Source organism: Culex pipiens, chromosome 2 (assembly GCF_016801865.2).
Source record: "Culex pipiens pallens isolate TS chromosome 2, TS_CPP_V2, whole genome shotgun sequence".
NCBI classification, from domain to species: domain Eukaryota; kingdom Metazoa; phylum Arthropoda; class Insecta; order Diptera; family Culicidae; genus Culex; species Culex pipiens.
The window spans coordinates 108,994,062-109,016,128 of NC_068938.1; the positions used below are offsets into that span (position 1 = coordinate 108,994,062).

Consider the following 22,067-nt stretch of genomic DNA (forward strand, 5'->3'; position numbering starts at 1 on the left):
GAGAGCGATTGGTTCAGTCCTCACTTTGCGCAAAAGGCGCAAAGCGATTGAATTTTCCATATAAATTTGTATGGGAAAAATCATTTTTTGAATTTTAATATTTAAAAAATCCACGTTTCACGCTATATCAAAACCGGACTCATATTCGGATACTCTAGAATGTGCTCTACAACTTTCCCGAAGAGAGTATGGTGATAACTTGCTCCAGAAAGAAGATAAAGCGTCCTCAAAACTCGTCTAAAACGAGTCTTTCGAGCAAAAACACGTGTATGAATCTGGTTTTGATATAACGTGAAACCTGATTTTTTTTTAATATTAAAATTAAAAAAAAAGGTTTTCCCCATACTAATTCCAATACTAAATTGAACCGCTTTGCACAAAGTGAGGACTTGACCAATTGATCCCAAACTTTGGGGAGTTGTTTAGGACGGTAGAATTTAATGACAAAGTATTTTTTACGGTGTGCAAATTGCTTAGAAGCAGACATGCATCAGCCAAATCTAAGCACAAATAATGAGATTTATCGATGCAACTCCCATACTAAATTCAATCGTTTTGCGAGAAATGTGGGGCTTAACCAATTGCTCCTAAATTTTTATACAGATATGCCTCGGTTTAGCACCGCATATGGGGGATTCAAAACCGAGGCGTGCATAACCAAGGCACAGAGCTTATGGGATTTTGGCTATATGGGAGACATTGACTATAATCTTATGAAAAATCATGCAAACATCGAAAAATTATAGTGTTTTGGAATCGGGATGATGTCAACTATCCATTAAAATTATAATTTCATGCAAATTTTCTCAAAAATACTTTTTTTTGAAAATGCATTTTTTTCTCTAAAGAAACCAAAAATATATTGTTATCGCAATATGGGTATCAAATGATCAGTTTTTTCATACATTGCGAATGTTAAATCTTTTTTTTTTTAAATGATTAAAATTTTCACAAAACTACGTATTTTTGAAAAAAAAACACTTCAAATTTCAGTTTTTACAATATGGGTATCAAACGATCAGGATTTTTCATACATTTCGAATGTAATAACAATTTTTTTTGATAATACTCAAAATTTTCACAAAACTACGTACTTTCGAAAAAAATATTCAAAATTCAAGTTTTGAGAAAATTTGGAGATCTTTCAAAAAAGATTATTACATTCGAAATGTATGAACAAAAAAATCCCGATAATTTGATACCCATATTGTGAAAAACTAAAATGTTGAATAGTTTTTCGAAAATACCTAGTTTTGTAAAAAAAATGGAGTATTTTATTTTTTAATAACTTTCGAAATGAACGAAAAATATCAGATCGTTTGATACCCATATTGTAAAAAACTTAAATTTTGAGTAGTTTTTCGAAAATACGTAGTTTTGTGAAAATTTTGAGTATTTTTCAAAAAAAATTGTTATTATATTCGAAATGTATGAAAAAATTCCAATCATTTGATACCTATATTGCAATAACAATGATTTTGATTATTTTTTTTTTCGAGAAACATTGCATTTTCAAAATACAGGAAAAATACGTATTTTTGTGAAAATTTTCATGAAATTAGCTGAAATAGGGTGGCCCCAAGAATTGCTTTTTACGTCGATTTTTGCTATTAATATAATCATACTATAATCATTTATTTATTTGAATCCTGCTTGTTTGACGTGGAATGGCTGAATGATGATTATTAGATTGGCTCAATTTTCAAATGCCAATATCTAAGAAAGCAATTGTACAATAAACATTCGTGAAATTTTCTGATCATTCGGAAAAAATAGTTTGAAACTTTTTAAACCAGGAATAACATTTCAAAAAGAGTTGAAGTGAAGTTATTTGATTTTTTATGCACGTGCTGCTCTGTGGCACAAAAGATGTCTTTTTGTCCCCTGAAACTTATTTAATTTTCGAAAAAAGATTTGGAAAGGTAGCACATGATGCAATGATGTTTGATTTTTTAGGTTTGACCAGTTGCGATGGTTAACCCTTGAGACTAATTCAAATATTGTTTAAAGTTTTTGTCATCAGAAATAATTTTAACTTTTAAAACAACGTCAAATTGTGGTTGCTGTTACTGTTGCATTACAATGGATTGCAACATCACAAACGTTGAAGCGGCCACAGTTTGCTGCAAAGATGATTTGTTGAAATGGGTTTAAAGTTTGAGCAGAAATGTTCAAACAGCTATACATTTCTGAATCTATAAAAAAGGAAAACCTAAAAATCGTTGAGAAGCCACTCATTGGGCGAGATTTTTATGCTTTGTCGATAAAATGTGTAAATCAAAATTAATTTTTAAAAAATTATGTACAACAGGTCAGTAAATTGTTACTGTTGAAAATAGTCGATGTTATAAGAAGTAGAGCTCTGCTAACGACGCGCGCGCTTTAGAGGAACCGGAATGCTAATGTTTACTCTTTTAACTTTGAATAGAATTCTTCGATTACTTGCAGGAATTTTAAATTCGACACTGTTTAGGAATTTCATCAAAGCTAACAGAAACTTTTCTTTTTCTTATCTTTCAGGTCTTCCCATATCTGCCAGCTCGAGGTCTTCATCCGCGCTCAGTTCAGCGACTCCGTCCGTAGATAGATATGCCGCCCTCAAAGATCTGGACGATCAGTTCCGGGAGATCAAGTTCGAAAGTGAAACAAACAACAACAACGTGATCAGCAGTAGTGCCAGCACGAACGGGCTCAGCAATGGACTGATGAATGGAAACCACACCAACGATGTCCACCAAGGTGGGTTATTGAAGTGTTTCAAAGCAGTTCAAAAAGACTAATATTTGTATTCTCCCAGTGTCCACAGCGAATCCGTTCAAAACAGCAAATCCGTTCCAACAACAGCCTCAGCAGCAGCAAACGCTGAGCTGGGCCATTCCGGGATCGACGCCACCGACGGCCACCAACGGTTTCTACGCGTCCTCGTCGTCGCCCTACCAGAACGGGTTTGTCCACCCGGCGGCGGCTGCGGCGAATCTGCTCAACGGGAACGGTGTCAACGGTTTCACCAACGCCTTCCACCACCATCCGAGCAGTAACGGCAGCACCGGAAGTATCAACAACAACAACGGATACGGGCACATCCAGGCCGGCGTTGTGCCGCCGTACGGTGTCCATCACGGTGGTGCGGTGAACCACTTTGGGCACTTTGGCAATCCGTTCATGGTAAGTCGGAATTTTACAGAGTCTATTTTTTGTATTTTTCCAGATCATCCTCCGCCTGGTTCAACAATCGTGCAGTACAGACATATACAATCGATGTAAATTATGTAGGTTTAGGTTACGTTTAATAACGTTTTTATGTATTTTTTAATCAAATAAGGAATTTTATGGCTCATACAAATTTTGAATGTTGAGACCACGCATCAAAAATACAACGCAACACATGACGAATAAAAACATATTTTCATGAATTTATTGAAATTTTGAAAGTTTTGAAAATGCCTATAACTGTTTGAAAAAATAATGAAAAAAAAAGGCTTGAAATTTTAAAAATAGTTTTTTTTTGCTTCCTCAAACATAAAACAAATATAACTCGTAAATTTAATACCTTTTAGGACAATGCAAATATCTTTCTGGGGAGTCAAGTCCAAAAGTATTGACGAAAAATTTATTTTTGTGAGGAAAAAAGGTTTTTGCGGTGCTAAACATTGTAATTTCATAAAAGTTCAAATTATTTTTAAACAAGCCCACATAAGCTAAACAATGATTGTCAATGCAGAAAAGAGTTGAGTTGAGTTGTTTTTCAGTTTTAGGAAAAAAATTGCCTCCTGATTTTTTGAACCAATTTTGAAAGGGGGCGACATACACTTTGAAAAATATTTGCAACGGCCTTAACCGCAAAAAAAACTGATCTTTCTACAATTTTCACCACGTAATATGAAACTTATTTTATTTAAAATGAAGCTGAATTAAAAAAATTATGTTATAATACACTGAAGGAGGTATTAGTCTACGGTTAATAAAAAAACAAACTCGCACTTTTACGTGTTTGACAGTTTACCAAACTCGCAAACAAGGCAAACAATATGCAGCATGACGTTTCTGCAAAAAATGCAGGCAAACTGTCAAAAAGTGTGAGTTTGTTTGTTTATTTCCCATAGTGTAATACCTCCTTGAAAAGTAATTTTTAACTGATCATTAAAAACTTCACGGTATTAACCAAATTTCACGGCCAAGGGCAAATTTCACGGATTACGCGGCTTCCGCGAAATCGCGAAAAATCACTAGCCCTACCTATGGGGAATGGTCTGGAGAACTATCACGGACGAACGGACATGACACCAGGAACAAATTTTCTTCAAATTTCTGAAGCAAACTATCACATGCGCCATCTACGTTCAAGTTGTCGAAGTAGCATCGCGTGATTAAGCATGATTTCTCAAAATGTCTTATGCAGCAATTAATTAAAACATTTAGCTTTAGTATGGTGCTAGAAAAAGTTTTTTTGGTATTAAGTTTTGTCTTTATTATTCTATGGAGATGGAGCCACACGTTGCCGTCGTTTCAGGGCTACTTGCAAAGATGGTTTCCGATGTTGATATACATCACACATTTATTTTATATTTATATACTTGTGTTGATAGAAATCACAGCTTTAATAATGTGTAAAATTGCAAGATATTGAATTTTTTTATTTGAGTCTCAATATTCTTGTTCGTAAAATCTGTTAGGAACAGATTTAAACTGTTTGATAATGGGGAGGAATAGTTAGTTGTTTTTGTAACTTTTTTTTAGGTTGTTTTATAATTCCAGACTCCAGTTATGTGTAAGCCAGTTTAGTAATGCTATCAGAATCTCTGATTTCAATTGAAGTGGTACACTACCAATTTTGAATTGTCAAAAAATCCATAGAGTCTCGATCAATCAATAATGAAATGATATCGGACAAAATTCGTTAATCTGTTGAACTAACGGTTTTCGGATTATGGTTGTATCGACCATTGTTGCGAATCGAGGATCTACTGGAGATTTGACGGTCAAATAGAGCCTAACATTTCAAAAGGTCACACAGGTGTGAACAGGATTTTGTCTCTTTCACTCAAATGATAGTTTACATAAGGTGTGAGAGGGATACACTCTTGTTTGCAAAGCTTGTGTGTCCTAATGAAATGGAAGCACGAAATAGTCGTATTAACAACGAGTGTTCAACTTGTAAAATATGAACGTTTCATTAATGTTTAGTGTTTTTGGAAGCAGCAAAACAGGTTTAAAAAATAGGTAAAGGAATGTTTGGCTTTGTAATTAAAATTTCGTTGATTTAAGGTTCATGTTACTTTCAGACAGTTTAGTTGAGGTTGTTGATTCAAGTTATTGTGAAGGCAGACAAAAATCAAAATACGAGCGCAACCTGTCAAAGCCTGTTGCGCCACAGGCTGATGTACACGCTTACGACAAACCACTCCATTTTTGTACGGCGCAACAGATTTTTTCGCGCAACAGAAGAGATGCGCACTTCGGATTGGTGGTGTGCGGATAATAGTTAGTTTTCCTGAAATGATTAGTTAAATTAAAGTTAGTTGCAATGTACGACAAGACTACTGACGGACGCGACAGGACGAAGCCCAGAAAAAATGCCCTTGACAAGTTAGTTTTCATCTTTCATTTTCCAGTAAATTTATTTGATTTCCTTTAAATTTGAAATACATCATAGGTTCCCTTTGTATAAATCTCAAATTAGTTTTTGATTGAATCATAATTTCAGATTTCCTTTATTCAGTTTTAAAGTTAAATTAACGTAACTGCTCATGTCATCCTAGTTCTTACTACTCACACCTACACTAATTTTCTTTCACCTTCCCCCTCCCGATCCCCTATATCTTCCGGTGGTGTTCATTTTGTATGCAATACTAGTTCGGCCACTACCCTTTTTTCCACAACCGGACTTGGATTGACTTGAGGCCGCGTCCCCCACCTTGCTCCGTAAAACGAAAACGAAAACGAAGTTTGTCTTTATTATTCTATGTAATTTATCATGGACCCTATTATTGAGGAAAAAAACGACTATTTCAAAAAATGCTAATGAATTTGTATCATCAGCTGGCTATGTTTACGTTTTAAACCACGTGACGCAAAGATTTTGGCACAAGCGATCTCGCTTGCGCAGGTCGCCAAGAAGAAGTAAAAGAAACCCTGCTTCACTTTTTAAAACCCCGTCTCATGTCCGTTCGTCCGTGCAACACTTTTCCCGAAGAAAGCAAATGGTCCCTAGACCTGGCGCATCGGCAAAACATCCGATGTCTCCGGAGTCAACGGATTTCCCTCAAAAAGCATCAAATTTTCCTTAGCATGCTATGAAAGCTGTCAAAATTTAAAAAATGCATGGTTCAAAAAATTTAAGCAAAAATAAAATAAAATAAGGCCAATTTTTGAAAGTGTTTGTCCCTGGGCTCTGGCTGTGGTCAAGGGTGAAGGGGGGAGGGGTCTCAACATTTGAATGAAAATAGTGTTTACAAATGCTTTTTATACTAGTTCAGTTGTTTTTCAATCATTAGTTTTCAAAAAATGTACGATTTGACGAAGGCAAGAATTTTAGCAAAAAAAAAAAAAAACTATTTGCGATACTAAACATCGAAAATTTTAAAAAATTCAAAAGAAATTTAAATCAACCCAAAACATGCTAAATATGATTATTAAGATTATTAATTATAATTGTGGGGTCGTGCATAAACCACGTGGCCTTTTTTTCGAGAATTTTTGACCCCCCCTCCCCCCTCATGGTTTTTCGTGGTTTCACGCCAACCCCCCCCCCCCTTCCCCCTATATGGCCACGTGGCTTTTTTCTCACAGCAAAAAATCTTTTAAAAAACAAATTATATCGAAATAAACAATGTTGTGGAATGTTCTTGAATGATTTACCAATATTTATCCAGAACATGGCTAAGTATAGTCACACCGTTCATAAATGCCAATCGATTTAAAATTTACCCAATCTCAACCCTTAGAAGGGATGACATTCGGTCAAATAGAAAACATTTTAATTTATTGTTGTTTAGCTTTTTGAATTATTGCATTATAAAAAAATTCTATAAGAAATTGTTTGTATGGGCTGTTAAACCATTAAAACCAATTTAATAAAAAAAAACAGAAATTCACTTAAAAGTATGAAAAAAATATAATATTACAAAGTTTGAGGTAAATTTAAATTTGTGTTTAGGTGCATAAACTATCCATAAATCATTTATGTAAATCAAGCATTTTAGATATCATTGAATTCATTTTAAAAAAATCATATAATAACAGTAATTTATCGATATCGTACAGAAAGTTAAAAAAATCTCTCAACAATACAAGAAATTAAGCAAAACATATGTATCCAAACAGTTACTCGGTTATAAACTAAAGCCAAAATTATGAAATAGCAATGTAATTAATTGCATTCAAAATAAATATGCTTTAAAGTTTTGTTTCAGGATTTTTTAATTTTTTTTATGAAAAGCTCCTAAGTAATATTTATTTTATTCCAAACATCCAATCTAAGGCAACTTTTCTTTTTAAATTGAACATGATTGATTCCATTGATTCATTGTGTCCATAAAAGTCGAGCTGTGACATTTATTTCTCCATACAAGACTCTATACAAATTTAGAGGCTGTACATACAGAAGTTATGTGAAAATAATCGAATAAATCGATTTCGAGTCTTTGGCGAAGTTGTAGACAACGCGCTAAAAATCATTATTTTAGTCGTGGACGGCCAAATTGTTTAAGTGTATGATTTGCAAACATTTTTATAATTTCATAAAACTCTTACTTTTAATTGAATATGCTATTGAAACGTAGTTTTGATAAATCTAATCTAATCAGATCTAATCTAATCAGACCCTAGCGCAGCCAATCTTTCGAAGGGATCCTGGAGAGTGCCTTAGGTTAGATGACGCCTAGCACTCTTCTTGTCATTTATTAACATTTGTAGTGCGCCATTGCATTGAAATGCATTGAAACATCACAAGCGTTAAAGCGGCCAGGCCTACTGCGTAAAGCCGTATCGCAGAGATGACTCGTAATTGGGTTGAGTTCGAGCACAGAGTGTTCGAACAGCAACACAATTCTGAATCGACAGGGGAGGAAGAAGCGTGGGGACACACCACCATACGCTCCGAGATTTGGTTGTATTCGTTGGGAGCACCATGCTAAGAAGGTTTGGTACTCCGGGACCATCTGGGATGGGACATTGTATTTCCACGAATGCCCTGGACACTATTTGCCGTGGTTATAGCGCCACAACTCGCTCTCTGTAACAGTATTCCTAATTCCAGTCCAAGCTCGCCAAAGTCGTCATGGCCTAGTGGTTAGCATTTTTGCTTACCAATCCAAAGTTCGGAGGATCGAACCCCGCCTCGAGCGACTTTGATTTTTCGTTCATATTCATCATTTCAAATTTATATGTTCTTAACTTTCTCGTTGGGAGCAGATGGGCATCGAACCCAGAACCATTCGCTTACAAAGCGAACACCGTAACCAGTCAGCCACGGCCGCTCCTCTATTGAAACGTAGTTTTGATAAAATTAAAAAAAAAAGATTAAGTTAAAATTTTGAATTGATTTATAATTATTTTTTCAATCAGGATCAGAATCAGGAAATTATCTACACCCAAAGGAAAAATACATTACATTTTAGGCAGCAACCTCGTGGATCATTTTTGCCCTCTTGTAAACATGTCAGCGATCTGCAGTTCTCACCAACACAATGCTAGCGCGTCCCCGAGCAAAACTTCACAGAATATTCTTTTCTTGGTGCTCTGTCCCTCACAATTCATGAAGCGTCCATGGGGCGGTGGTAGCGTGTCGGATCAACAAATAAGAAGTTGATGGTTCAATCCTTGAGTTCTGCTAAGTTTTAGGATCATCTAGACATCTTTATAACTCACTAAAAAAAAGAATTGCCCCTATTGGTTGAGTTATGCCCGAGAACCAGCGAGTAGAAATTACCGTTCCATTTTTTTAAAAGGAGTTGGGAGTTGAAATGTTAATTTATGTTGATCTTTAACGGCATGGTTTTGAAATTTGTTTCAAAAATTGGCATTTAAAATTTAAGTAACTCTTTAAAACTTAAATTATTTTAATGTGCCTATATATTTAAGTGGTTTTATTGTAGGTATGAAGTTGAAGTTATAGAACATTTTCGCAGCTTAAAGGAAAACAAATATTTTCAGGGCACCTTTGGTCCCTTTTTTAATTTTTAAATTAAATAATTTAGAAAGAAAAACAACTTTTGCTTGAAGTTTGTTTTTTTTTTCTAAAAATCCTTACAGCAAAATGTTTTCCTATGTTTTTTTTTGGCTCAAGCTAACATTATAAAAAATACCTACAACATTGCCGAAGATACACGTTTACGAGTATTTACACACACAGATTTTTTTTTTGATAGTACTACATGTATTTTATGAAAGGTTTTGTAATATAACAATCCAAATTATGTTACCCATGGAGTACCTTTTAGACCAAAATATTCATCCAATTTTTCGGTGAATCTCAAAGTAAGCATTGTTCGTTTTTTCGTAACGGGTTATTTTCAAATGTCAGACGTTTTTGTAGCAGTAGCAGAAACTAAAATTCCGCGCGATAATCCTGAAATTGGGTTTTGAGTTTCTTTTTACTAAAAAATCTTGCATGAGTGAGGAGAGACAAGATATCTTGAGTTTGTTTTTAGTGTCAAAAGGAAATCTTTCGATGAAAATTCTTCGATTACTTATAGAACCAATTACCGTAGCTAAGATCTAAGATTTTGAAAAAAAAATTTCAGAGAATCATGTTTAGACACTACATTTACAATACATATTTAGTCTTTTGCCCTGTTACGAAAATCTTATTTAAATTGCAAGCAATATATTTTTTTTTTAAATTGTTCGAAAATAGAAATATTGAAGACTACATTTACTTTCAATGTAAATTTTCAAGCACATTTTTAGCTGCAAGATACCATCAACATCAAAAGGAAATTTTGTGCGCATTTTTTAGGGTTTATTAACTTTGGATACTGTCACTTTATTTTTCAACAACTTTTTTGCTTTTGTAGGAAGTATGTAAAAAGTGATTACTAAATAACAGGTATTGAATTTGCCGAAAGATATAATTAAATAACAAAAAAAGCATGCATATAAGTAAACTTAATGAGCATATTTTTTATGTTTTTATATAGAAAATATTTTTTTTGAAAGGCCACGTGGTCAGCCGTCGACCCCCCCCCCCCCTCCCCCCCATGGCTTTTCATGGTTTTTTCGGTAGGATTTCGGACCCCCTCCCCCCCCCCCTTACGAGGCCACGTGGTTTATGCACGACCCCTGTTTGCTCCCTGATTTTTCGGGCCAACTTTTAAGGGGGGTGACAAAAACATTAAACAAAATTTGTTCCAGCCTAATTGTTAAATGGAATTGATGTAGAAATTTTGAAAATGACAAAATGCAAAAATACATAGAATTATTTTTTTGTTTAAAAAAATGAAATTTTAAAAGGCTCCTTAAACACTAGAAAATACAGAAATTTAAAGAATAAGTATGACATTAATTTTAATATTTTGAAAATTTAATAAACAAAAAAACTTAAAATTAAATTTTACAATACTAAAATTAAAAATTCTAGAATTAGAAAAATTGATTTCGTGTGCGTTCGTTGGTTGTCGGCTTCGAAATGAAGATTTTTGTAAGCATTAAAATATCATTGCCGACGATTTAAATTTAAATACCGTGTCTTTAAAAAACGCTATCTTAGTATTTTGCAATAGCGAAACTTTGTCCACTTTCATCATCAACTGTAGAAAAAATAAAAATTCATTATTCAAAGGTTTATAAAAGATTAATGTTTTCTCTCTCTCTCTCTGTTTTTTCCTTCAAATCCACAGGCCGCCGGCGCAACCACAGCAACGTCCAACTCGAACAATCCGTTCTTATGAGTATCCTCGTAGACAACACCACGCACCACCGCCGTGGGGGAGCGAGCGCAGCCAAAATCCAGCCAGGCCACCAATTTCAGCGAACCGTGCAAATGATGGTGGGAGTGTATGTAAATTTTAAAATGCTATAGCGAAGGGATTTCATTACAAACAAACTACAAACTACGAGTGATATGGTTTTAGCGCGCAGAGCAAGTTGCGGGAGTGAGTGTAAATTGATTTTATAAATATAATAAAAATGCAAGACATAAAAAAAAGAGTGAGGTTTGCCGAGGTTGAGTGATCAAAGAAGAAGGAGAAGAATAAAAAAAACAGTCACGAGAGTATTGCCAATGTGCCGAAAATTGAAGTGATAAATTCCATTACACAAATTGATTGTAGGGAGAGAGAATATATTATATGATGATGTACATAGCGATTTTATTTGTATCTTTGTTTCTACCCCTTTGACGTTTTTTTTGTCGTCTGGATGAATGTGGGACACGTGACGCATCGCACCAGCCTTTTTGGTTGACCTTTTTCAACATTCATTAAAATTCGATAAAAAAGGCATAAAATTGTTTGTCGGTGGACGGTGGCAGCGAAGCTGCTAAAGAGAGATTTTCAAACAAACTTTCTAATTTTCTCATTTCAAAATCTTCAAATTCGAACAAAAAAAAAATGGTTAGCACGTGGGCGATTTTCCCCGCCGGAGGAAAATTCGCCATCACTCGAGCCCCTTTTTCCCAAGGGACATCTTTCGCGCTTTTCTCGGTGGCTCGACAACTTGTTTGCTGGGACAAATTGCATTTAAATTGAGCTACTTTGCTATTGTTCTCTTCTGCACAGCAGCACAAACGACTCCTTTGGCTGGCTTTCGAATGTCGCCGCTCTACCGATTTTTTAACATTTTAGTTGTAAATAGTTTTTTTGCGGAGGATTTTATCATTTTAGAAACATCTTAAACCAAAAAAATTAAGACAAAAAACAATCGCAATGGAAAAGGAAAAGTCACATTCATCTCTACAGAAAAACGTCGGTTGTTCACCGCAAACTGAACCTAGAAGGAAAGAAACTGATAAAAATAGACATAAAACAAAAAGTTTACATTAACACACACACTACCTAGCAATTTCTACGTCAGTACGGTGTTTTATTGTAGGAATTACAACACTAGAAACAAAAACAAAAATGCGAATAAAGGAACGGCAAAAAATCGCGACATTCATGTTCTTATGCAAGCCAAACCAATTATTTATCGAATGTTGCGACATTGTCCACCCAAATCATTCATAATCGTCGTGAATGCTCAATTTCACTATATTTAGCCATTTTATTCACACTCTTACAAAGAAAAAAACAAAATCGACTACCTATCTTGAACGAACAAAGATCTTCAAAAAAAAAAAACAACCAGAACAAATCCATATTTTACGGTGCGCGAAAATCGTTGTAACATTACACACTACTGCAACACTAAAAAAACGCTTGTGGGGCCTTATAATCAAAGATGAAGAGAGTTTTATCACACCTAAAATCGTTAAACGAAATGAGATTTAACACGTTGAACAAAGCTGAAAAAGTTTAACCAGTTTTATGACATTCAGAGCCTGCATACGAAGGATTTAGAGGGTGAGAGAAAAAAAAAAGAGTTTCTTGTTAAAAGTAGCTACTGCATAGTTTATTCTACAAATTTTCTGAAACGAGGTTCGCAAAGAGAGGGAGATTTTGTTGCTGCTTTTGCACGCAAAAAACACACAAACTCACATTTTTAAGCAATTTTTCGCCAGCCCCATTCGAAATAGCTACGACCTCTTCTTCTAGCGCGCGTGATGGAGAGTTTAGTGAAACAATCAGTGAAAAGTGCTAGTAAACCACAGTTAAATTGGATTTCTGTAAATAGTGCAACTAATTTGTAGAAAGTAACGTAGACGAATTTCATGCAAGCCACGGCACTAACAAAGACTCGAAAGAAAACGGTCAAGCTTACTCCAAAAGTAGAACTATTCTCTAAAAAAAATATCAAACTCCAATTTTTTCGTCCAAGCAAAAACAAACAAAAACGGTTCATCTGCTCCATTTACCAGAAACAAAATACAAATTAAAGGTTAGCTCTTAAGGTGGGTTCGCGCGTACACAGAAGAAAAAAAACAGCAAATTCTACGATAAATAAACTACTAACTGAACAAAAAACTAAGAACAAAAAAAATCAAGTGACTAGAGCATGGTTTGAGCAGTTTTAAATGTTAATTAAAAAGAAAATATTACTCTCAACGTAATTATGAGAATAATGTTTAGAAGTATTGATTAAACAAATGGGGAAGATAATATCTACTATACGTATGTAAACAGTTTAACTAATGATTATTACAACAAAAACAACAAAATGTTTCAAATGCCCTAAATAAACTAAAAAAAAGTTAATATTTAATATTTATAACGTCAGCTGCTGTGTTTTGAATTGAAAAGTCCGAAATATCCTGATTGATTTCTTTCCTCTTATCTTAGAAGCGTATTCAAGAGCATCAGATTTCTTCTCGATTTTCATTGGATCCTCGTTCTACTTGCAATGCGATTGCTAAATTGAAAAGTAACAGAATGAACAAATGCACTCAGATAAACAAACAATTTTTACTCAGACAACTCAAAACCGCACGTCACTACGCACTACCCCAGTCTTGATCCCAGTAAAATGTTCATCGCGAAGGTGCATTACAAATTCCAATAATTCGAACTGTAAAAAATCCACCAAAGCATCTACCACATTGATCGCACAAAAATCTGTGGTAGAAAAATATCCACCGGTAGATGCTTTGGTGGATTTTTGACAGTTCGAATTATTTCAAGAAAATCCACCGCGGTTAACCAAATCAAATCAACAAAAGCCCTCAGCTTTAAAATCGAAATGCTGCTGTCATGTCCGTTCGTCCGTGTTTTCCATACAAATTCGGCATCTGTCCATACTAAAAGGATGTATGAAAATTCAAAAATCTGTATCTTTCGAATGAATTTTTGATCGATTTGGTGTCTTCGGCAAAGTTGCAGGTATGGATACGGACTACACGGGAAAAAAATAATTGATTTGCAAAAAAAACACTATTTTTATTTTTTTCATGTTTTGATATGTTTAAGAGGACGTCAAATGCAAACAGAAATTACCGGCTCCGTGGCTTTATGGTTACGGCTTCTGCCTCACAAGCAGAAGGTTCAGGGATCAATTCCTGGTTGGTACCTTTGAAATTTGGATTCATGAATTTGAACTTTGAATATGAACAAAAACGAAAATGAATCAGGCGGGATTCGAATTCACGCCTCTGGATTAGTGGTCTGGGACGCTAAGCATTCGGCCATCAGAAGGTTTACACTCAATCAGTGAAATGATCCGTAGTGTTGAAACATGTTATCTTCTAATATTAAATACGCGCTGATCCTTGATTTGCCTGACGGGATTGGAAGTCTAAATATAGATCGAGTTTCCTTCAGATGCTTGCTTCTATGTTTAGGCGGGGCCGAACAATAGAGTTATCTAAGCCCGAGCTCACGCACACTAGCACCCCATTTGTTTTGCTGGCGGGTACAAAATTTAACCTCAATCTTTTTCGTGTACGTACACGCAATACATGCGCACGTAGATAACTCTATGCCCAGCGACCTCGGAATTGGACCGCAAGAAGCTCTGTCATTCTGAAACGGGTCGTTGGAAGCAGCGCGAGGGCTATCACCACCTATTACCCGGGACTGAGATAAGTTCTGGAGTTTTTTTTTGAAAAGGTCCAATAAACCAAATTTCCAGTTTTTGCTTTTTGGGTGTTTTTAGAACCGCCTTGAGTCAGGGGTATTGAAAAACACCCAAAAAGCAAAAACTGAAAATTTGGTTTATTGGTCCTTTTCAAAAAAAAACTCCAGAGTTGTATCAGCATTCGGCATATACAACGTCTGATACAAACTATACTTTCCCATAATATCGCTACCGGTTAGACATTGGACGGATTGGACACACACACACACACACACACACACACACACACACACGTCAAATGCAAACAGAAATTTCCAGGTTGCGCAAAAAATCTTGGACCGAGTTATGAATTTTTTAATCAACAATGATTTTTTCAATAAGGCTGGTACAAATATTTTTAAAAGTTTTTGTCACCCCCCCCCCTTCAAAATTGGCCCGAAAAATCAGGGGGCAAAAAAAATATTTTTACAATAAACTTCAAAATTTCAATGAAAATTCAAGTGCAACCAGCTGAAATCAAATTAAAATACATTCTTCTGCGTTTAAAATCATTTTTAGCATGTTTGGGCTTATTAAAAAATCTTAAATTTTTTTGAAAATTTTCGATGCAAAATCTTTTTTTTCGATACAATTTTTATTTTTGTCAGATCTTAGATTTTTTGAAAACTAGAGATTGCAAAACAACTGAACTAGTGTAAAATGTATTTTAAAACACTTTTTTCATTTAAATGTGAAGACTATGGCTTGTTATTTAAATTTTTATATTTTTTTATTTTTTTGCCCCCCCTTGACCTCGGCCAGGGCCGAGGGACAAAAACTTTTTTAAATATTTGCATCGGCCTAAATCGAAATATTGGTAACAAAAACTTTTCAACTTCATTTTTCGATGTAAAATTAAATTTGCAATCAAAAAGTACTCCAGTGAAATTTTGATAAAGTGCACCGTTTTCAAGTTAAATCCATTTTTAAGGTGACTTTTTTGAAAATAGGCGCAGTTTTTCATTTTTTAAAATTAGTGCACATGTTTGTCCACCTTTGACATTTTTTTTTGAAAAGCTGAGAAAATTCTCTATATTTTGCATTTTTACACTTTGTTGATACGACCCTTAGTTGCTGAGATATTGCCATGCAAAGGTTTAAAAACAGGAAAATTGATGTTTTCTAAGTCTCACCCAAATAACCCACCATTTTCTAATGTCGATATCTCAGCAACTAATGGTCCGATTTACAATGTTAAAATATGAAACATTCAAGAAATTTTCCGATCTTTTTTAAAACAATATTTTCATTTTTTTTAAATCAAGACTAACATTTCAAAAGGGTCAAACATTCAATATTACGCCCTTTTGTAATGTTAGCAAATTCGATTTTTTTTTTCAGTTTATGCTGGTACAAATTTTATTTAAAGTTTTTGTCACCCCCCTTAAAATTGGCCCGAAAAATCATTTTTTTCCGAGGCCGAGTTTGACAATTTTGGAATAAAAAGACAACAACTTCCTTAGCTGCTGTGCACCCTCAAGTTGATATTGAAATACATAATAAAGGAAAAATAAATTGTTTATTGTGCTTATGAAATTCAATACTTATTGAAATTAGACTTGAAAAATCATAGCACTGAGTAAATTTTCTATTGAACCGCAAACTTGATCGGAAAAATTGCAGCTTATCAAACATTTGTTTTTAAAACCGGGTCCGGTGGTGTAGGTGCTGGTAATCGTAGTTGCTCTCCCCCCTCGCCAAAGAAATATATCAAGGAATACTAAACAGAAAAAAAAAAACATTCAAAGCCTAGTAGCTTGTGTCTATTACACAAATTGAAACATTATTTTCCCGAATCATTCATTTGGAATAACTAGAATAATAGAGAAAAGTATACGTTGAAGTCATTTAAGAGGAATTAGTCGAATTTTTACTATACTTAAAATATTTTCCCGGTTTTTTCAGTCGAATTCCCGAGTTTTTACCGGTTTTCTCCCGGTGGAATAAATTTCCGGGGTTTTCCCTGTTTTTTCCCGAGGTGGCCACCCTGTATTATTCTGATTTTTGTTCAACAAGAGCTAGTAGCCTTACCTTGCCTTAAAATTGGTATAAATCTATTCAAAAGCCAAACACCAAGGGTGGCCCATATTGCCCCCCTGGACCATTTAGCCCCATCCCCCTGCACCTAAAACGTGTTCTTTCAAACCAAAAGAGAAAAAAACAGCTTCATCTGATAGTAATCCTAGCTTTATTTCAAATATTACTTCAGTATGTACCTGGCTAGTTTGTAACTATTCCATTCGTTTTTTGTTTGTTTTTAATAATAGCAATGATTTTTATTTGTTGTTTTACCTAGGCAATGTTTTCTTTTTTACTTCTCCTACCTTCTTCCGTCCACTCTCTTCCTGTCGCGCGCACTTAAAATTTATTATCAATTTGTCAGTTATTCGGTACTCATTTGTTGAAGCATATTGTTTGTTTGTTTTCTGTTCCATATAGTTTGTAAATGTTGTTGTATCTAATTTGTTGCTACTAGTGGTTACGGTTTTGCTTTGCTTGCTTGTTTGTTTTCTTTGCTGCTGTTTTTTTTCACTCTTATCTCAAGGAAAAATCGTAAAGTGATAACGTTAAAAAGAAAAAGAGAAAATGAAACTGCGCAAAAATGGGAACGCCAGCACTGCTGAAGAGGTTGCTCGAACACACACACGCACGCAACTCGCGCGGGGTGGTCTATTCTTAGTAGATTTGGATGATGCCCGATTCGAGCAGCTTCTGGATCTTGGATGCCACCTGCGGGTTTTTGAGGTGCCTGTTTTTGGAGAGAGGAGAGTTAGAGAAGAGGAAAGAAATTTTTTATGAAAATCGAGCTTACTCTTGCACGGCTTTGGGGTCGTTCTGCATCTGCTCCAGGATCAAACGCATGGCCGGATCCTTGAGGATTTGCTGCACTTCCGGGTCGTGCATGGCCTTTTTCCAGACCTCTTTCGGGTCGGAATGCACGGCCATCGTGCAAGCTCGGTATCCTTCCAGGGCTTCGGCGTTCTTGGGGTCGATCTCGAGCGCCTTCTGGTACGCGGTTTGCGCTTCCGAGGACTTTTGCATGACCTGCAGGATTTTACCCTTGCGGATCCAGCCCTTGATGAACGTTTCGTCCAGTTTGCAGCACGTTTCGCAGTCTTTAAGGCCAAGGTCAAACGCGGCCAGTTTGGTGTAGCAGGCCGCCCTGTTGCTGTACAGTTTCGCGTCATCCGGATTGCGGGCGATGGCCTCCGTGTAGTGTTTCACGGCGTTGCTGTAGTCGCCCTTTTTGAAGAAGTCGTTGCCCTTTTCCTTTTCCTCGTCGGCCTTGGCCGGATCGATGTACGCTAGCCGTTCCTGCTCCTTGATCTTCTTCTCGGTTTCACTGAGCAACGCCTTCACGTCCGGTGTCCGATGTTCCGACAGACTCTTCTCGAAGTACGTCTTGGCCGATTTGTAGTCCTCCAGCTTCCGGTACGCGTTACCGATCCGCGTAAACGCCTTCGCAATCAGTTTGTAATCGGCCCGGTTCTCGCGACCCACCTCCACGGCCTTTTCACACTCGGCGATGCATTGCTGGAACTCTTTCTGCTCAAAATACACCGCGGAAATGTTGTTGTGGAATGTGATGTCCGTCGGGTCATGGCCCAGGGCCGCGTTGTAATGGGCCAAGGCGCTCGCAAAGTCCTTCTTTTTGTACGCCTCGTTTCCCTGCTCCTTTTCCTTCCGCGCGAGCTTCTTGTTCTCTGGAAGATTCTCTTCTTCCCGGGAGGCCATTTTTGCACACGAACGAGACGGGGGCGAATGAATCAGCAAACTTCCACGAAAAACTCACCGAAATTCCGCGTTCCGACCACAACTTCCGGTAGCCTGCTTTGTTCTGCAAGAAAAAAAAAACGAACCGTCGTTAGGGAAAACTTCTACCCAGCTGCTTTGCTTTTAGTGGCACACACCGTAAAATCGAGAAACTACTCCGACGATTGAACTGACTGACTGAACTGATTCGAACAATCGAGAATGAAAACATGCGCTGTCTTTTCTGCCTGTGTGCCGTAAAAGCAAACCCGCAAAGCCGAAGAAACGCCGGCGGAGGAAGAGAGACCGCGCGCCGTAACGATGACAGAACTGTCAAAACTTTCGCCCCACTCCCTCGGTTTTCGCCCGTGCACGGTGAAATGAAAGAGGGGAAAAATATATCATTTTACCCAGTTTTGCAGAATACACAGTGGAACTCAAGAATGAGGTTTGAGGGACTCGAGTTTTTTAAAGCAGTTTCTTGAAAATAACGTAAATAAATGACAAATGTTATAAATGTGTGTTGCATACGAAAAATAGGACGATATTAAGCAATATGTCGAGTTCAGAAATGGATTTGAGTTGCCAGGGAGTTTTGTATGAACTTAAGTCACGAACGAACCGACAGGACACCGGGAACAATTTTTATTAACTTGGTTGAAGTTGGTTGCTGGAGTCCCGAGTTATAATTACAAATGTTTATGGTAGTCTAGCTTGTACGTGCGACAAACGCATCCTGACTTTCCTGGCCTGAAATCCCTTTGGCCTTTTGTCGCACTTACATCAATTTTCATGGAGTGACAAGATAGCACGACAAGATTGAAACTACTTTCATATGTAAAGTGACAAAAATGCACGGAGTTTTTTCGGTTTTTGTTGAATATCTCAGGATTGAAATCAAATTTTGGGGATCTGTGAAGGTCAAAAGGTGAGGCATTGTGAGCTGCACAAAATGGCGTTCTTAACTCAATTTGGCCCAAAATGCACGTACGACAAGTTAGCACGATGGCGACGATTTTGAGTCATTTCGATCCTAATGATAATGTTATGTTAAACTACTTTCAATTCCTTTTTTTTTATTTTAGAGCAAAAAAAAAAAAACAAAAAATAAAGCAAAGCAATTTACCCTAGATCCACTACAATACATGTTCGATAAATGGGTGTTGTTTAACATGGCTGCTTTCTAACTGGGCGCTCGATAGCTCGACAGACGTGAAAAAACAATACAAAAAAAAAATGATCGAGGAGTCACCAGATGCAAATATTATTATGAAATGAAAATTAATTTTCAAGTTTTCGTGAAATTTCATAAAATATGCCGAATCCCGAAAATCTCTGGACGTAATATTTAACAAACCCTAAGCTTATCGAGGTAGGTTTTAAAATAAGCAATCTAAGCTTAATCTTTTAGGACACAATTCTGTTTAACTTTCTAGAACGATAAGTTAAGTGCCGTTGCTACAATTTAGTCAAATATTTTGGATAAGAGTAAAGTGATAAATTATTAAGAAAAAAATTAAGCGTGTACTTGTTCTCCATAAAACGGGCGAAAACCAAGGGGTAGGTTAGTGTTGTCAAAAGTCACCTTCATTTTCTTTAAGAAAAAAAAACAATTTATTTCATTTTAAATTGTTTTGAGCCAAACATTGTCCCCATTAATTAGAAATATATATTTGTTGAAAAATTGCGGGTCGTATTGAGCAATGTTTCATCACTTTTAGTCAGAATTTGCTGAATTATATCAGACAACTTTCATGAACTACATTCTTGTCAAGCAAAAACGTCACTCGAAAACACGCGTAGTTTTCTTTGTCCGGTAAAATGTTTCCACGATATTAATTGATTTTAGTATTCGATCGCAATCTAAACTGCTGAATTACCTTGTAGTTAATTACTCAACTGATTAATTCTTCAATAAATTTGATTATTCAACTGCACTTCACTTATTCACGTCTGCTTTTCCTGATGGTTTCTCGAACTCTGACTTCTGCGGCCAAGAATAGGCAATCAAACGTCAAAATTACTCCCCACTAGAGGGCGCTGAAACTTGGGGTGATGTTTTCATTATATCCTACAGCGAGTAAATTGGTTTTAAATTTGAAATTGTTTTATTTCATCATAAAATCGACATTAAAAGCAAATTATACCATTTTTGGGTAAGAAATAAATAGCTTAATTGATATAAACGAAAATATTTTTGTGATGGCCGTTTTAACCAGTTAATTACCTGATTCAAAATAAGGGAATGTTTTAATCAACCAAAACCTAACTAATCAATTGAGAATGTAGATTATTCATGTGGACAAATATTTTTTAAAGTCACTTCTACCATAAAAGCAAAGCTCTGCTTGAAAAATGATAATTGAAATGATTTTCAAAATTAGCAATCTAACCTCTTTCTCGCGTTTTCAATCCGGGTCTCAGAATTTTCAATGAAAAAGGCAACTTAACAAAAAAATCAAAAAGTCAGTCGATAGAACTTTTTATTTCTTACCTCCTGTTAGTTTTTTTTATTCCATAAGATCAATTTTCTTATAAAAAACCTTAAAATAGTTTTCACTCGCCTTTGCGCTTATCGCGCAAAAACGTAAACGTAACCTTGCACCAAAGTTCTTCTACTCGAATGTAGGTGGCGAATCGAGTTTTTAGCTTTGGTTTTGGGGGCCTATGACAAAACAACAACTTGGCGAGCCGCACATGACATTTCCAGCTTTTTCTAGACGATTCTTTTGTTTGTGCTTGTTTATGTTTACCTGGGATGCAAACAATAAAAATGTAATGCTCGCCACCAGATGGTGCTTTCAAGCTATGGTTGGAGTCATGGCTAGAAGGTATCTAGACAAGTTTGGACGAAGCTTTTGAAAATGATGGAGGCGCATTATGGTTTTGTTAATTTATGGAGTTGGATGGTTTTTGAACTCTGGATGATTAGAAAGGATATTTATTGAGCAACTTGACATAATTAAAAAACAGTTACTTAATCCACCTTTAAGTGGTTGATGCCTTCCTCACATTCAAAAAGTGAACACACGGCCTCAAAAAAGTCTAAGATAATACTTGAGGGCTTATAACTTTTGATAGGGTTGACCGATTTTCAATCTTTTTGACTCTTTGAAAAGGTCTTTCTTTTGATTGCCTATCCAACAATCGGTCGCACGGTAGATCAACAACAATCGGACAACGTTTTCATCAAAATATTTGAGTTCTGGTCTCAAAAAAGTGTATAAATAACACTTAAGTGCTTATTACTTTTGATAAGGTTGTCAGATCTTCAATGTTGTGCTCGTTGGAAAGGTCTTTTAAATGCCTTTGATAAAATGTATAGGACTTTGGCCGGAATCATTTTTTTAGCATAACTTTTAAAGTACTGTACTAAACTTCACATTTTATAGACAACATCCAACCACACACAGACATTTGCTCAGAATTTGATTCTGAGTCGATATGTATACGTGAAGGTGGGTCCGTGGTCAAATAACGAAGTTCATGTTTCGAGTGATTTTATGGCCTTTCCTCATTGAGCTGAGGATTGCAGAAAAAAACTTGAATAGTTGGCAGCTATAAAAGGTAAAGGTTTGATCTTCTGAATCGTGTTTAAATTTCAAAGTTTCTGGTAAATTTAAAATTCGTGGTACAAAATCCATTAATACTTATAAAGTGGTGTAGGG

General features: G+C 35.9%; 2 protein-coding genes across 3 annotated transcripts in view; one reads left to right on the forward strand and one right to left on the reverse strand.

The window, feature by feature from the left end:
* Positions 1–13,313, forward strand: part of LOC120415693 (arf-GAP domain and FG repeat-containing protein 1) — a 132,782-nt gene extending 119,469 nt beyond the window's left edge. Inside the window, exons 6-8 of the mRNA XM_039577288.2 lie at positions 2,521–2,739; positions 2,798–3,165; positions 10,839–13,313. Coding sequence (XP_039433222.1) covers positions 2,521–2,739; positions 2,798–3,165; positions 10,839–10,889 — 638 coding nt within the window. The 3' untranslated portion in view covers positions 10,890–13,313. The remainder of the gene's footprint in view (positions 1–2,520; positions 2,740–2,797; positions 3,166–10,838) is intronic.
* Positions 13,314–16,815: 3,502 nt separating this feature from the next.
* On the reverse strand, positions 16,816–20,400 carry LOC120415677 (stress-induced-phosphoprotein 1). 2 transcript variants are annotated; one of them, XM_039577265.1, is made up of 3 exons: positions 20,280–20,400; positions 17,459–18,484; positions 16,816–17,395 (listed from the first exon to the last, which is right to left on the reverse strand). In XM_039577265.1, exons 2-3 carry the CDS (start codon positions 18,379–18,381, stop codon positions 17,323–17,325), a joined length of 996 nt encoding a protein of 331 aa, XP_039433199.1. In that variant the 5' UTR covers positions 18,382–18,484; positions 20,280–20,400; the 3' UTR covers positions 16,816–17,322. The 2 variants fall into 2 exon arrangements, with proteins under 2 accessions (XP_039433199.1, XP_039433198.1); XM_039577264.2 differs by lacking the exon at positions 20,280–20,400 and adding an exon at positions 18,558–18,718.
* Positions 20,401–22,067: the final 1,667 nt, after the last annotated feature.